This window comes from Bison bison, unplaced genomic scaffold (assembly GCF_000754665.1).
Source record: "Bison bison bison isolate TAMUID 2011002044 unplaced genomic scaffold, Bison_UMD1.0 scf7180017864180, whole genome shotgun sequence".
Lineage (NCBI taxonomy): Eukaryota > Metazoa > Chordata > Mammalia > Artiodactyla > Bovidae > Bison > Bison bison.
Window position 1 is genome coordinate 15,383,133 of NW_011494752.1, and position 12,958 is coordinate 15,396,090.

Below are 12,958 nucleotides of genomic sequence, written 5' to 3' on the forward strand. Positions count from 1 at the left end.
CTCTCCTCCTCCCTACCAGTGATTAAAAAAAACAAAAACAAAAAAATCTGCTCCTGGGGGACCCCTCCCAGCACTCCGAGTCGACAGCCCAGGTACCGGTGCCGGGGTGTGGAGAGTTAACTCCAACCGCTTCTCTGCAGATTCCGGGGGCCGGGTCGCCTGGAGCACCTCCCATTGGCCGTCGAGCCGGCTCGGCGTTGATTGGCTGCGGCTCTCGGCTACGCCTCTCCAAGGCTCCTCATTGGGCGCTGCTCTCCAGTGATGCGAGTGCGGTGGCCAGGCTTCTGTAGGCTACCCGGGGCGAAGCTGCTGAGGGCTCCGGCAGATGCCTGGGGGCGCTCCTCGAGTCTTGACTTCCTTCCCCGATTCAGACCTCGCTGCTGTCCCGGGGACGCTACCAGATCTTCTCCTGGTCCTCTCCTTCCTTCATCTGCTGATTTTCTTTTCCCTTCCTCCCCCGCACGCGTCTCCCAACTCCGCTTTTCTTTCCCCTACTCCCGGCCCCCGTGTCTGGCCATCCTAAGTAAGCATCCCACTTGCTGTCCTCTTGACTTCTGTCCCTCCTTGACCTCAAATCCCTTAATTAACAAGTCCCTGTCATAGCCTTCTCGCCAGACTCTCCTAAACTCATATTTCTCTCTACCATCTTCTGACTCCCAAATTCCAGCTAACCCTTGACCTCTTGACATCTGACCCTGACACTCTATAGATTCCAGACCTCTAAATTTCTACCTCCCTGCAGCCTGGACCGCTGGAACTGAGGCTCTCCCCAGGATATTCTGACCTCAATTCTGAAGTTAATTTTAACTTTCTTACCCCTGGGCCAGTTCCTGCTACTGCTGTCCCGCCATGGACTTCTTGATGAGCGGCCTGGCAGCCTGCGGGGCCTGTTTGTTCACCAATCCCCTGGAGGTGGTGAAGACCAGGATGCAGCTGCAGGGAGAACTGCGGGCCCCCGGCACCTACCAACGGCACTACCGAAACGTCTTCCATGCCTTCATCACCATCGGCAAGGTGGACGGCTTGGCAGCCCTGCAGAGGGGCCTGGCCCCTGCCCTCTTATACCAGTTTCTGATGAACGGCATCCGGCTGGGCACCTACGGGCTGGCAGAAGCTGGGGGCTACCTGCATACGGCTGAAGGCACGCTCAACCCTGTTCGCAGCGCCGCAGCTGGGGCCTTGGCTGGGGTCATGGGAGCCTACTTGGGGAGCCCCATTTACATGGTGAGAAGAAGGGTCTTGCCTGGGGCCTTCCAGGAAGATCCTTGGTGCAGGGTGGGTGCCTGGGCCTTCACTGAGGTTGGAAGTGGATTTGTGTAGGGGAAGATGAGCGGTTTGATTAATATACTTCAGCGAGTCTGGGGATTGGGGGAGGTCCTGGGCATCACAGAATTACCATCCTGTAGTCTGCCTCTGAGTTATCTGGTATAGGTGAAGGGTCAGGAGCCTGAGGCCCAGAAAAGGAAATGACTAGCTCAAGGTCACACAGCTGCTTATTGCTAGGACCAGTCCAGTCCTTGCTTGGCTTCTTTGGTGGCTCGGTGGTAAAGAATTCACCTCCAATGCAGGAGATGTGAGTTTGATCTTCCCGTGGGTTGGAAAGATCCCCGGGTGAAGGAAATGGCAACCCACTCCAGTATTCTTGCCTGGGAAATCCCATGGACAGAGAAGCTTGGCGGGCTATAGTCCATGGGGTTGCAAAAGGATCAGACACTACTGAGTGACTAAATAAGAACAAGGCCCTGCTTAGCTCTCTTTCTGTAAAGACACTGTGAGGCAGTGAGGTCTGTAGAAGGAAAGGTAATCTGGTTTCCCTCCCAGGTTATGAGATTCAGGGACAGTGATCTCTCCAAAGCCAGCTGGAGGCCAGAGAGCAAGTTTTGCGGAGGACCCCTCACAACCTGCCCCAGAGTCTGATGTTGGAGCCTGGTCATGGTAGTAGCTGAAGATTCTGTCTGCCAGTCTGAGAATAGGAGGTGGCATGAGAGGCTGGACACCAGGTCTCGCCTAATGTGAACATTCTTAGGAAATGTTGCCATTTTCCATCCCCCACCCCTACCCCCAAGGGAGGGTGGATGTAGAGGGGGTGGGGTGCCTCACAGTGCTAGGAGATCCATCCCCTGGGATTGGAGCCAAGGAACACAGTCTCATGACCAATTTGTTAAGTAGGAACAACAATAATTATCAGATTAGAAGGATATTGATTGCTGAACACCCTAGAGAAAGTGTGAGGGGGTCAGGCATTTGGGTTTCTGAGGTGGGAGGCTGACCTCTGAGCCATAGGCTGTAATACTCTGTCTTCCCCAGGTGAAGACACACCTACAAGCACAGGCAGCCAAAGAAATCGCTGTGGGGCACCAGTATAATCATCAGGTGAGGGTTTTCCAACCCCTGGCTTGAGTCCCTGCCCATTCTCTCCCTTCTTCCCCCAGCTTTCTGCCTGTACCCAGCAGCTCCAACCCAGCCACAGATCTGCTCTGCCCATTAGTTCAGCCCTACTCCACCCCTGGAATCCACCCAAACCCTCTTTCCCATATGTTCCCAGTTCCTCTAGTCTTCTGCACCTGTTTCTCCTGCCCCATCCTCCTGACCTGCTAATGTCCTCACTTGCATACACCCTGTCCTGTTCTGGGGTGGTGAGGGAGAGAAGGATAGGTTGGTCGATAACTGAGGGCCACATTCATGCTCGAAGCCTACATAGAACTGGTTGTCTAGACATTGGGGTGCCTGTGATGGACCCATCCTTGTCACTGTTAGGAGGTAGCAGCCCCTGATGCTTGGGTGACTGAACCCTGCCCCCATGGTCTTTCCCCCGGCCCCCACCAGGGCATGTTTCAGGCACTAACCAAGATTGGCCAGAAACATGGTCTGGTGGGGTTGTGGCGTGGGGCCCTGGGCGGCCTGCCGCGAGTTATCGTCGGTTCCTCCACCCAGCTGTGCACCTTCTCCTCCACCAAGGACCTCATGACCCAGTGGGAGGTACTGCCTGGGGAAGGGGTGGGGCCACCCTGGGAATGTGGGCTGGGGAGCGGGGGGCAAGCTGAAGCGGGCTCAGTTTGAAGTGGGACAGTACCAACGTTCAATGTGAGGGGGTAGCAGGTAGTCTTGGGGGGTCACTGTCTCTTTCTAACCTTCCCACAGTTCTCTTGTGCCTTCCACCCAGGTGTGCCTGAGTCCTCAGTGCCTTGCACTCTTGCTCCTTCAGTGTTATCACCAGTGGAGTGGAAGCTCCCTGAGTTACCGGCTCTCTCCTGTATCCCCAGTGCAGGGCCTGGCCTTTCTGTGGGGTTGAACGACTGGCTGACAGAGTTCTCCCTCCCTCCCCCATTAGATATTTCCACCCCAGAGCTGGAAGGTGGCTCTGGCAGCCGCCATGGTGAGTGGCATTGCGGTGGTCCTGGCCATGACACCCTTTGACGTGGTCAGCACCAGGCTGTACAACCAGCCCACAGATGCTCAGGGCAAGGTAAGGGAGTGCCCTGGGGTGTGGGCAGGCAGGGAAAGCTGGGGGATGGGAGAAAGCAGATTGTGGGTGGAGGTAGGAACCCTAAAATGCAGCCTACTGAGGTGAGGCTCCTGGTGGGTTCTGACAAACTCCTTCTCTCTGCTTTTCCTCTCCCACCTCTCAGGGCCTCATGTACCGGGGGTTACTGGATGCTCTGCTGCAGACGGCTCGGACAGAGGGCATTTTTGGCATGTATAAGGGAATAGGTGCCTCCTACTTCCGCCTTGGCCCTCACACCATCCTTTCCCTCTTCTTCTGGGACCAGCTGCGCATGGTCTACTACACGTACACCAAATAACGACAGCCGCTCTTCCCCACTCCAGCAAATCAGCACTCCTTGGACTCTTCCGACTCCATTTTTTATTACCGGGAGACTTCTGACCAGATGACCTTTCATCCATCCGAAGGGGACCGCCAACACCACTCCCCATCTGATTTCTCAGGATTGAATCACTACAAGGGATAGTTTCCCTCCCTTTCTTGGGTGTTGCTTTAAACCTTCCCTGCCTGTACTCCTACACATTTCACACCGCTGTCTCAGGGCTGAACCTGTCACTCCAAAGTGTGTTTCCTCCCTTTCTCCACTGCCGGCCTTGGGTCCCTTCTGATCCCATGTATAATTTTAACTTTACCCGTCCAAGACCAAAGGGAATTGGGGGGACCCAGGTGTTCTGTTAGATTTCAAAGGCACAGAGATTATATTGGTTATAAAGCAAGTTTATTTCTGCAGAGAGGAGGTGTCTTGTGTTTATGCACTGGAAAGGAATTAGGGGAATGTATCCAACCCTTTGTTCCCCTTGCAGAACAGAAGCCCCAGGTCTTCAGAAGCATTATGCAGCATTTCAGCATCCTTACTGGGGACCAAAGATGTTGGGATCATGAAGGGTCAGACTGGTCACAAGCTGTTCAAAGTCGCCCAGGCTCCAGGGAGGAATTGACAGATTTTCCGGGCCAAGAGATGACCTATTCTCAGGGCTTGGGGGTGGGGAACAGATAGAGAACATCATCTAGGCCTTGAAGCTCCCATTTCCCCAGAAGACCTGGTTATCTGTGACCCCAAACTCGTGGCCCACTCCCACTTCCTTGGAGGCCCCACCAGCCAGTCTCCCTACTCTGCCCCTCCAAGCCTAATTCCCCTGGGGACCCAATCATTATCCACGTGCTCTTTCTATCCTTACGGGGGCTGATTGAAGGTGAGAAGGAGATCAGTCTGGTACTGGGGCAGCCGCAGCAAAGCCTGATGCAGTGTCACATACTTGGCTACCTAAAGGGATCAGAGTCCGGATGCTTACCTGATTCCCCAGTGCCACCCCCTTAACCCCTTCAGGACGTCTCACACTTCTCTGACCCTCACCTGCTGATTTTCTTTAGCTACCTGCTGTTGGCCAGAGAGGATCCAGGCTTCTTGACAGCAGCCCCTCAGGGCCAGGTTCTCCAAAACGAGGGGCTGCACAGTCTCCACTTGCACAGCCCTAGCCTCTTGCACCCCGCCAACATCTTCAAAGTGATACCTGGGGTTGAGGGAGCAGGGTCAGGGAGGGGCATTTGTTACTGCCCCTTTCAAGTATCTGTTCAATCCTAAACTGCTCTCGCTTCCAGTAATAACATGTTGCCCTTGGAGTTCTCATTGCCCTGATTAACCGTCCAGCCACAGGCCCCGCCCACTCCTTCGGCTCCGGCCCTCCCATTGGCCAGCCGCGGGCCCGCCTCCCTCACCGGGCAGCCTCCTCGCCCTGCACGTGGGCCTGCAGCTCCAGAAGTTCGACTATCAGGCTCTGGTCTGTCACGCGATGGCAGAAAACTTCTTGATGGTCCGGGACCGGTCGGAGGTCGCTGGAGAGAGGCGAGGTAGACCCTTGTTGACCCCGGTTTCTTCCCGCAACCCACCTGGTCAAATTCCTTTGGTGCCTGGGCCGTCTCACCTTACGTCAATGGCCCCCGGAGGGAGAGTGGCGGAGAAGGCGCCCCCGAACAGTGGATAGTCTCGCGTGGGCTCCATGGGCCTGAGACTATAGGCATTAGAGATTTAAAAGAAACTCACATGGGGCCACGTGCCATCACTTCCCTGCGTTTCTTTGCAGCCGTGGCCACCTCTAGGTCGCCCTTGGCTTCCGACTCTTTAAGATTTGGCCCCGCCCCGCGGTCGCGCTGGCCAATTGGCGCCCGCGCCTTGGGGGCGTTGCCCCAGCGGAGCTGCTCCCGGAAGCCAAGCTCTGGGGAGGGCGCGGGGCGGGACCGCGGGGTCCGCTAGGAGCTAAGACCTCGGTTTAGGACTTGTGACGCCCACTTGGTCACTAGCCCGCGCCCATCGGCCTCCTCGTTTTAAAGGGGTCGCGCTTTCTAAGAATGTCGCTTGAGAACCTCCTTAGGGGCCATTACTCATCCAAAGGACCGACGTCTTTGTGGGATCTCCTGAGGTATGTAGAGGGGGGATAGTTTCAGGGTCTCCCCATATCACTCTCGGGGCCTCTTGACAGGGAACGGACTGCCAACCAGATCGCTAATTCCCGGATGCAGGGAATTAGGGAAACAATGGGGCCAGGTGTTGGGGGACCGGGTTAGGATTCAGGCCTCACGCCTTCCTGAAAGCAAGACCCAACCTGGGGATTATATATCTAATCCTCTCATATCTTCCCTTGGGAGCTGAGGTGAGGCGAAGGGATGGAGGTGTGGGGAGGAGGCGGTCCCCAGCCCTCATACACAGACACACCTGGACTGAAGCACGGAATAAACTGTTGTTTTTCTTTTATAGATTTTTGGAGTGTTCCTAAAATTTCAGCTCAGGTGTAGCCTCCCAGCTAATTGCTTCATTCACCTTTGAGCCCCAGCACCTGGCAGAGTGTTTAGAGCATAACAGACATGTATTGTTGAGTGATTGAATAAACCCAAGAGGGTGAATTTTGGGACCCAGGGGACCACCCATACCCTCAGGGGCTCTAGATGTCATCTACTTGCCACCCAAAAACTCATCCTGAGGCCATCCCACCCACTAGGTTCCAAGTGCCATGCATCATACTTCTGGACCCTAATAATTTTGTAACACTGAGGCCAAGGGGTACATATTCTTTGATTCCCTCATCTTACCAGGCCTTAAGCAAAGGGCTGGATATACAAAGGCTATCTAGGACCCAGCCCTTACCCAACCAGAAATTTACAAAGAACAGTGGAGCACACTTTGAGCCTTTTTTTTTTTTAATTTTTACTTATTTATTTGGCAGTGCTGGGTCTTAGTTGTGGCATGCAGGATCTTTAGTTGTGGCATGTGGAATCTATTGACAGTTCCCTGATCCAGGATCAAACCTGGGATCCCTGCATTGGGAACTTGGAATCTTATCCACTGGACCACCAGGGAAGATCCCTTGAGTCTTTTTTTTTTTAAAGATTTGTTTGGTTTTTGCTGTCCTGGGTCTTTGTTGCTGCCTGTGGGCTTTCTCGTTGCTCAGCATAGGCTCCAGGCATGTGAGCTCTAGTAGTTGCAGCCCCCAGGCTCTAGAATGCAGGCTTAGTAGTTGTGGCACGCCAGTGTAGTTGCTCTGAGGCACGTGGGAACTTCTGGGACTAGGAACCGAACCCAGGTCCCCTGCATTGGCAAGTGGATTCTTAACTACTGGACCACCAGGGAAGCCCCACCTTGAGTCTTTAAAGTTGCCTCAGAATTCACTAGGTCATGTTAAGGGTATTCTAGCCAAGGCAAACATCAGGAGCAAAGACTTGGAAATGAGAGGGCATGTTTTGGGGAATGTGAGCGTATCAGCTTGGCAAGGGTGCCGTGGCAGGGAGCTTTGAGCCTGAAGAGTTGGTCACGTGCAAGGTGTTTATAGAACATGCTAAGGAGCGTGGACTCCTCACTTATGACAACCAGCATCAGACCTCCCTCTGAGCCTCATCAACTAAAACATTGTTAGGATTAAAGGCAGTATGGATATAGTTGAATCTAAATCTGTTTCAGGCAAAGAGAGTGGACTGTTTGATCCAGGAGGAATTAGAAAGAGGGAGGGGTGTGTCACAGAAGCCTAAGGAAGAGGAGCAGTCCGGACAAGGGGAACGAAGGAAACCAAGCCACAGGGTCAACCCTGCTGCCTCCCTCAGCATCTCTCTGTCCCTCCCTCCCCACTTCTACTGGCTTGCCCTCTGCCCTGTCCTCCCTGCTAGAGGCAATACTGGCTCTGGCTGCTTTGCAAGCAGTCAAGCAGATAGGGAGTCCTTGGAAAGGGAACTGCAAGGACATAGAAGTTAACAGGGCCCCAGCACCGGGCACAAGGGGTGAGGGCCTATTCATGGGCCAGGAAGAGGTGAGACTAGACTACAGAGACTGAGGAAAATACCCCCAACTTCCTTGTTTTGGATCTATGGCATGTCAGGTGTCATGCTCTGCTATGACATGCTGGGGAGGCCTGGCCCTCCACAGTTCCAGAGCTCTGGGGGCACAGGTTAGGTGGGCTCTTCCACATGGTAGGAAGCGGTTCTCCAGGAAGTGACAGAGGTGCAGGGCTGGACGTCCTCTGGGAGTGGGGTGGAAGGAAGCCCTAACTTGGCAAGTTCCTGCTCTTGACTCTCCCTTACCCTTCACCTTTTTCCCTCTGTGTCTGTCACTAATGGGCTCCCCAACAGCTGATTCTTTCTACATGTTCAAGTTCAAACTTCCCAAGAGGCTGGATCTAATTAGGTCAGTTTTTTGCCATCCAATTTGAAAGTACCTCTTTGACCAGCTGTCCTGCCTGGCCATTTCCCAGGCCAATACCCAGACACAAATAAGATCTCTTCTTTGTCCATCTGGCTGTGACTAGGATGACCAGTATCATGGGAGAGATCTCTTTAGGCCACTTTTCTCAAGAGGGTGTGAACATATGTCCAGCTCCTGGCTCACCTGTTGAAGTAGGCCTGCAACTGATTGATTTTGTACCCCTGGGACATTCCTTCTTCCAGCGCTCTGAATGCATTTGATGCAGTTTTTTATTTTGGGCTCAGGTGTCCCCAGGCTCCCACCCCATCACCTTTGGGGCCACCAAGAGGTGGAAGTGATGGACTCAGATCAGAGAGGTGACTCAACACCCAAAGTCAAGCATCCCTTTAGAATAAGGGCAATGTATATTTCTACCAAGCAGGGGTTTTTAGTGTTTTTGCTTCCATGCACCTCTTTGACAGTTTGGTGAAGCCCTTGGAGCCCTACTCATAATAATGTTTTTATTATAATTTTTTAAATATTTGGCTGCAACACTCAGGATCTTTGATCTTTGTTTCAGCACATGGGATCTTTAGTTGGAGCAAGCAGGATCTAGTTCCCTGACCAGGGATCAAACCCAGGCCCCCTGTGTTGGGAGTGCGGAGTCTTAGCCACTGGACCATCAAGGAAGTTCCAAATTGGCATATAATTTAGCCTTTTCATCTGCTTTGTTCTGCCAGAGCCATTTCCTTGTCACCTTCCCCAGATGTGGTGTTTGGGAGTGGGGAGGGCTGTCTGTACTACTTAGGGAAACGATCTAGGAGTGAGAGGAGTTCGCCTTGCTGTGAAGACAGGGTCAGCAGAGCTAGGACTCAGTGGTAAGGAGAATAGGATGACTCCCTAGTCCCTTCTGTTGCCCTGGATACCTTCCCAGGGGCATCCCAGGATGCTCCAGTGACATAGGCAGTGGGAAGCCAGTTGATTAGGCTGTGAGGTTAGTGATGCCATTCCTTCTCAGCCTCCTCTTTTTCTGCCAGTCCCTTCAATGTTCCCAGGCTCTCCTCACTGCTCCCAAATAACCTTCCCCACACATAGACCAGTGCCTCCCAAACCTTCATCTCCATCTCTATCCCAGATCTCTTGTTGTTGTTGTTTTGGCTGTGCCACCCATGTGGCATGCAGGACCTTAGTTCCCTGACCAGGGGTCAAACCCACACCCCCTGCAGTGGAAACATGTGTCCCCCTGACACCTCAAACTCAACAGTCCTAAGCAAAGCACATCATTTTCCTCCCATGCATGCACCATCTTCATCTATAGTTAATGAAGTTATTGCCTACCCAGTGGTCCAAGCAAAGAATCTGCACTTCATCATCAACTGCCCTATCTTTCCTTCACATCTAGTTCCTGGTGATTCTACCCACCACCACCACCCTAGTCCTGACCATCACTGTTTCTGCCTGGAGCATGCAAAGTACCTGGAGCAAGTACCGGCCCATAGTGGCTGGTACTGAGCTACTCACACAGGAAGGTCTTTCCTGAAGCCTGAGATAGGTGTCTAACCCAGGCCCCACCACAGCAGTGCCCCAGACTCTACCTTCTGGCTATCTGCTGCCCCCAAGTGCCTAACGACAGGCTGAAGATTTCTTTGATTTCTGCCCCAGCGTTCTGAATGCAGCAAGTGCTGGAGAAATAAATACATCTTATGGGGTCCTGGGGCCTCTGAAGGCTCAACTGCTGGAGATGTCCTCCTCCCATAGACTCACAACTGCCTGGAGCCCCTCTCTGGGAGGGTCCCATCTGGACCTCTGCACACACAACCCCCTCTTTTTGCCTGGACCCCCTGGAACCCTCATTTAACACATATCAGACACACACTCAGTTTAGTGCTTTTTCTGTGAAACTGAAGGGGGCTGTTGGCTGCCAGGCAGATGTTAAATTAAGAGAGACAAGACTTACTGGTTCTCCCCATCTCTCTACCCACCCCTCCATCTGCCCCAACACATGCATATGCTGTCCTTCATCTGACACAATGACAAGAGCTTGCAACTTTGGAGAAAGGAAGTAAAAAGGGGAAATGACTGAAGGCTTGCAAAACAAAACCACCCATAAGCCCAGTTCATTAAGTTCACTCTTCTATTAAGGGAAAAAATGTCATCAACCTTAACTAATTTTAACATTATTTATTCATTTGTTCAATATATATTTATTGAGCACCATGTAGGTGACAGGCCTTGTGCTAGGTGTTGGATACAGTGGAGGGCAGAAAGGGAGTTCCTGCTCTCATGGACCACCAAAGAATTCCCTCAGAGAAATTTCCAAGATGGTGAGCTACTTAGGGAGCTGTATAACAGGACAGTCACAGCAGTCATGAGAAACTTCCACATACACTTCTCTGGACAAAGGAAGCAAGGATGGTTGTCAGCAAGAAGTCCTGACAATGCTGCCTCCCGGAAATGTGACTTTAGGACAGTAGGAAGTAGATGTTGCAATTTATTTAACCTTAATTCTTCCTTTGTTTTAAAAAGGGGGGAGGGGGCTATCAAGTACCTTGCTGAACTCTTATGAAAAATAATTTAGATACATATAAATGCCTAGCATATGCTTGGTTCATGGTAGGTGCCATATACTGGTATTTTTTTGTTTTATTGAGATATGATTGACATCACATTATGTGAGTTTAAGGTGTACAATGTATTGACTTGACACACTAGCAAATGATTACCACCACACCTCACACTGGACTCCCCAGGTGGCAATAATGATAAAGAACTCGCCTGCCAATGCTGGAGACAAGAGACGAAAGTTCAATCCCTGGGTCGAGAAGATCCCCTGGAGGATGGCATGGCAACCCACTCCAGTATTCTTGCCTGGAGGATCCCATGGACAGAGGAGCCTGGTGGGTTAGTCCACAGGGTCAGAGAGTCAGAAATGACTGAAGTGACTTAGCATGCACACACATATCTACATCACTATCTTTAAGATTTACTCTTGCAGCAACTTTCAGGTACACAACAGTTATTAACTGCAATCAACATGCTGTACATTAGACCCCCAGAGGTTATTCATCAAGTAATCTAGAAGTTTGTACCCTCTGACCAACATTCCCTTTCCCCCCACCCACCATTCTAGCCTGTTTCCATGAGTTCAGCTTCTTTTAGATTCTACATGTGAGATCATACAGGACTTGTTTCTCATATTCACTTAGCTTCATGCCGTTGAGGTCCATCCATGTTGTTGCAAATGGCAGGATTTCCTTCTTTTTTGCAGCTCTAATAGTCTGATGTGTATACATACACACCACATACAGATCTTGTTGGACTATAAGGTCCCTGGCAGCACTGACAGTGTTTGGCACTGTTGCAAATCATCGAACATGAATGGAATGAATGAAGGAATGAATATTAAAGGCTCAGTGCTGGGGATAAGAGTGCTGACCACTTCTGTCAGGAAGGGAGCTGCTAAATTAGGAGAAGCAAAAATCAGGGGTACTGAATTCAGAGGCCAGCACCAGGGCAACCCCTATGACACAGCTGGAAACACTATCAGAGAGGCTGCCAAAGTCTGTTACCACTTAGCACAGTGCTGCATTTAAAAAGAATCCATTTAAAAAGAAAGCTTCAGCTGTCTTTCAGATGAGAACGCCCAGGCCCTGACTTGTATGCTTTTGTCCACCCCCATCCCCTTAAACCCTGATGACAGGGGGATGGGACACAGGATTTACCCTCCAAACCCAGATAAGTGACACGAGTGACATGGTGCAGTGAAGTGGGGCGATGGAAACCCCCAGCCTGCATGCATCCTAACTTCCCAGGCAGGCTCTTTCTCTGAAGCCCATGCTGCTTCCTGGGCCCATCAAAAACAGGACTGAAAACAGATCCAACATCCTAAGACAAAGGGAGGCAGATTAATAAAATTAGCTGAGGTCTTTTTTTGGCATTTTGGTCCTTGTCTGTTCAAGACACATTTGGGAATAATAAGAGGTACTTGATGCTGTGAAAGTGCTGCACTCAATATGCCAGCAAATTTGGAAAACTCAGCAGTGGCCACAGGACTGGAAAAGGTCAGTTTTCATTCCAATCCCTAAGAAAGGCAATGCCAAAGAATGCTCAAACTACCACACAATTGCACTCATCTCACACGCTAGTCAAGTAATGCTCAAAATTCTCCAAGCCAGGCTTCAGCAATACTGAACTGTGAACTTCCAGATGTTCAAGGTGGTTTTAGAAAAGGCAGAGGAACCAGAGATCAAATTGCCAACATCCGCTGGATCATGGAAAAAGCAAGAGAGTTCCAGAAAAACATCTATTTCTGCTTTATTGACTATGCCAAAGCCTTTGACTGTGTGGATCCCAATAAACTGTGGAAAATTCTGAAAGAGATGGGAATACCAGACCACCTGACCTGCCTCTTGAGAAACCTGTATGCAGGTCAGGAAGCAACAAGTAGAACTGGACATGGAACAGACTGGGTTCCAAATAGGAAAAGGAGTACATCAAGGTTGTATATTGTCACCCTGCTTATTTAACTAATATGCAGAGTACATCATGAGAAACGCTGGGCTGAAGAAGCACAAGCTGGAATCAAGATTGCCGGAAGAAATATCAATAACCTCAGATATGCAGATGACACCACCCTTATGGCAGAAAGTGAAGAACTAAAGGGCCTCTTGATGAAAGTGAAAGAGAATGAAAAAGTTGGCTTAAAGCTCAACATTCAGAAAACTAAGATCATGGCATCCAGTCCTATCACTTCATGGGAAATAGATGGGGAAACAGTGTCAGACTTTATT

The 12,958-nt window shown here is 51.1% G+C and overlaps 2 protein-coding genes across 3 annotated transcripts; one reads left to right on the forward strand and one right to left on the reverse strand.

Annotated features, from left to right (window-relative positions):
• The first annotated feature begins 282 nt into the window (after positions 1-282).
• Positions 283-4,221, forward strand: SLC25A35 (solute carrier family 25, member 35). Its single transcript, XM_010843041.1, has 5 exons — positions 283-1,224; positions 2,308-2,373; positions 2,827-2,979; positions 3,332-3,466; positions 3,630-4,221. Exons 1-5 carry the CDS (start codon positions 850-852, stop codon positions 3,801-3,803), a joined length of 903 nt encoding a protein of 300 aa, XP_010841343.1. The 5' UTR covers positions 283-849; the 3' UTR covers positions 3,804-4,221.
• RANGRF (RAN guanine nucleotide release factor) lies at positions 4,207-5,646 on the reverse strand. 2 transcript variants are annotated; one of them, XM_010843040.1, is made up of 5 exons: positions 5,428-5,646; positions 5,222-5,338; positions 4,881-5,016; positions 4,684-4,769; positions 4,207-4,480 (listed from the first exon to the last, which is right to left on the reverse strand). In XM_010843040.1, the coding sequence occupies exons 1-5, from the start codon at positions 5,502-5,504 to the stop codon at positions 4,357-4,359; spliced, it is 540 nt and encodes a 179-aa protein (XP_010841342.1). In that variant the 5' UTR covers positions 5,505-5,646; the 3' UTR covers positions 4,207-4,356. The 2 variants fall into 2 exon arrangements, with proteins under 2 accessions (XP_010841342.1, XP_010841341.1); XM_010843039.1 differs by having other exon boundaries at positions 4,860-5,016.
• Positions 5,647-12,958: the final 7,312 nt, after the last annotated feature.

What these genes read in the sequence shown, in the direction of transcription:
- SLC25A35 (XM_010843041.1), top strand. Translation starts at nt 850, where the DNA reads ATGGACTTCTTGATGAGCGGCCTGGCAGCCTGCGGGGCCTGTTTGTTC. An exon ending in GGCACCAGTATAATCATCAG is followed by an intron (nt 2,374 to 2,826) that starts GTGAGGGTTTTC and finishes GGCCCCCACCAG; the next exon opens with GGCATGTTTCAGGCACTAAC. An exon ending in ACCTCATGACCCAGTGGGAG is followed by an intron (nt 2,980 to 3,331) that starts GTACTGCCTGGG and finishes CTCCCCCATTAG; the next exon opens with ATATTTCCACCCCAGAGCTG.
- RANGRF (XM_010843039.1), bottom strand. Translation starts at nt 5,504, where the DNA reads ATGGAGCCCACGCGAGACTATCCACTGTTCGGGGGCGCCTTCTCCGCC. An exon ending in CCGGGGGCCATTGACGTAAG is followed by an intron (nt 5,339 to 5,427) that starts GTGAGACGGCCC and finishes GCCTCTCTCCAG; the next exon opens with CGACCTCCGACCGGTCCCGG. An exon ending in CAGGGCGAGGAGGCTGCCCG is followed by an intron (nt 5,017 to 5,221) that starts GTGAGGGAGGCG and finishes CCTCAACCCCAG; the next exon opens with GTATCACTTTGAAGATGTTG.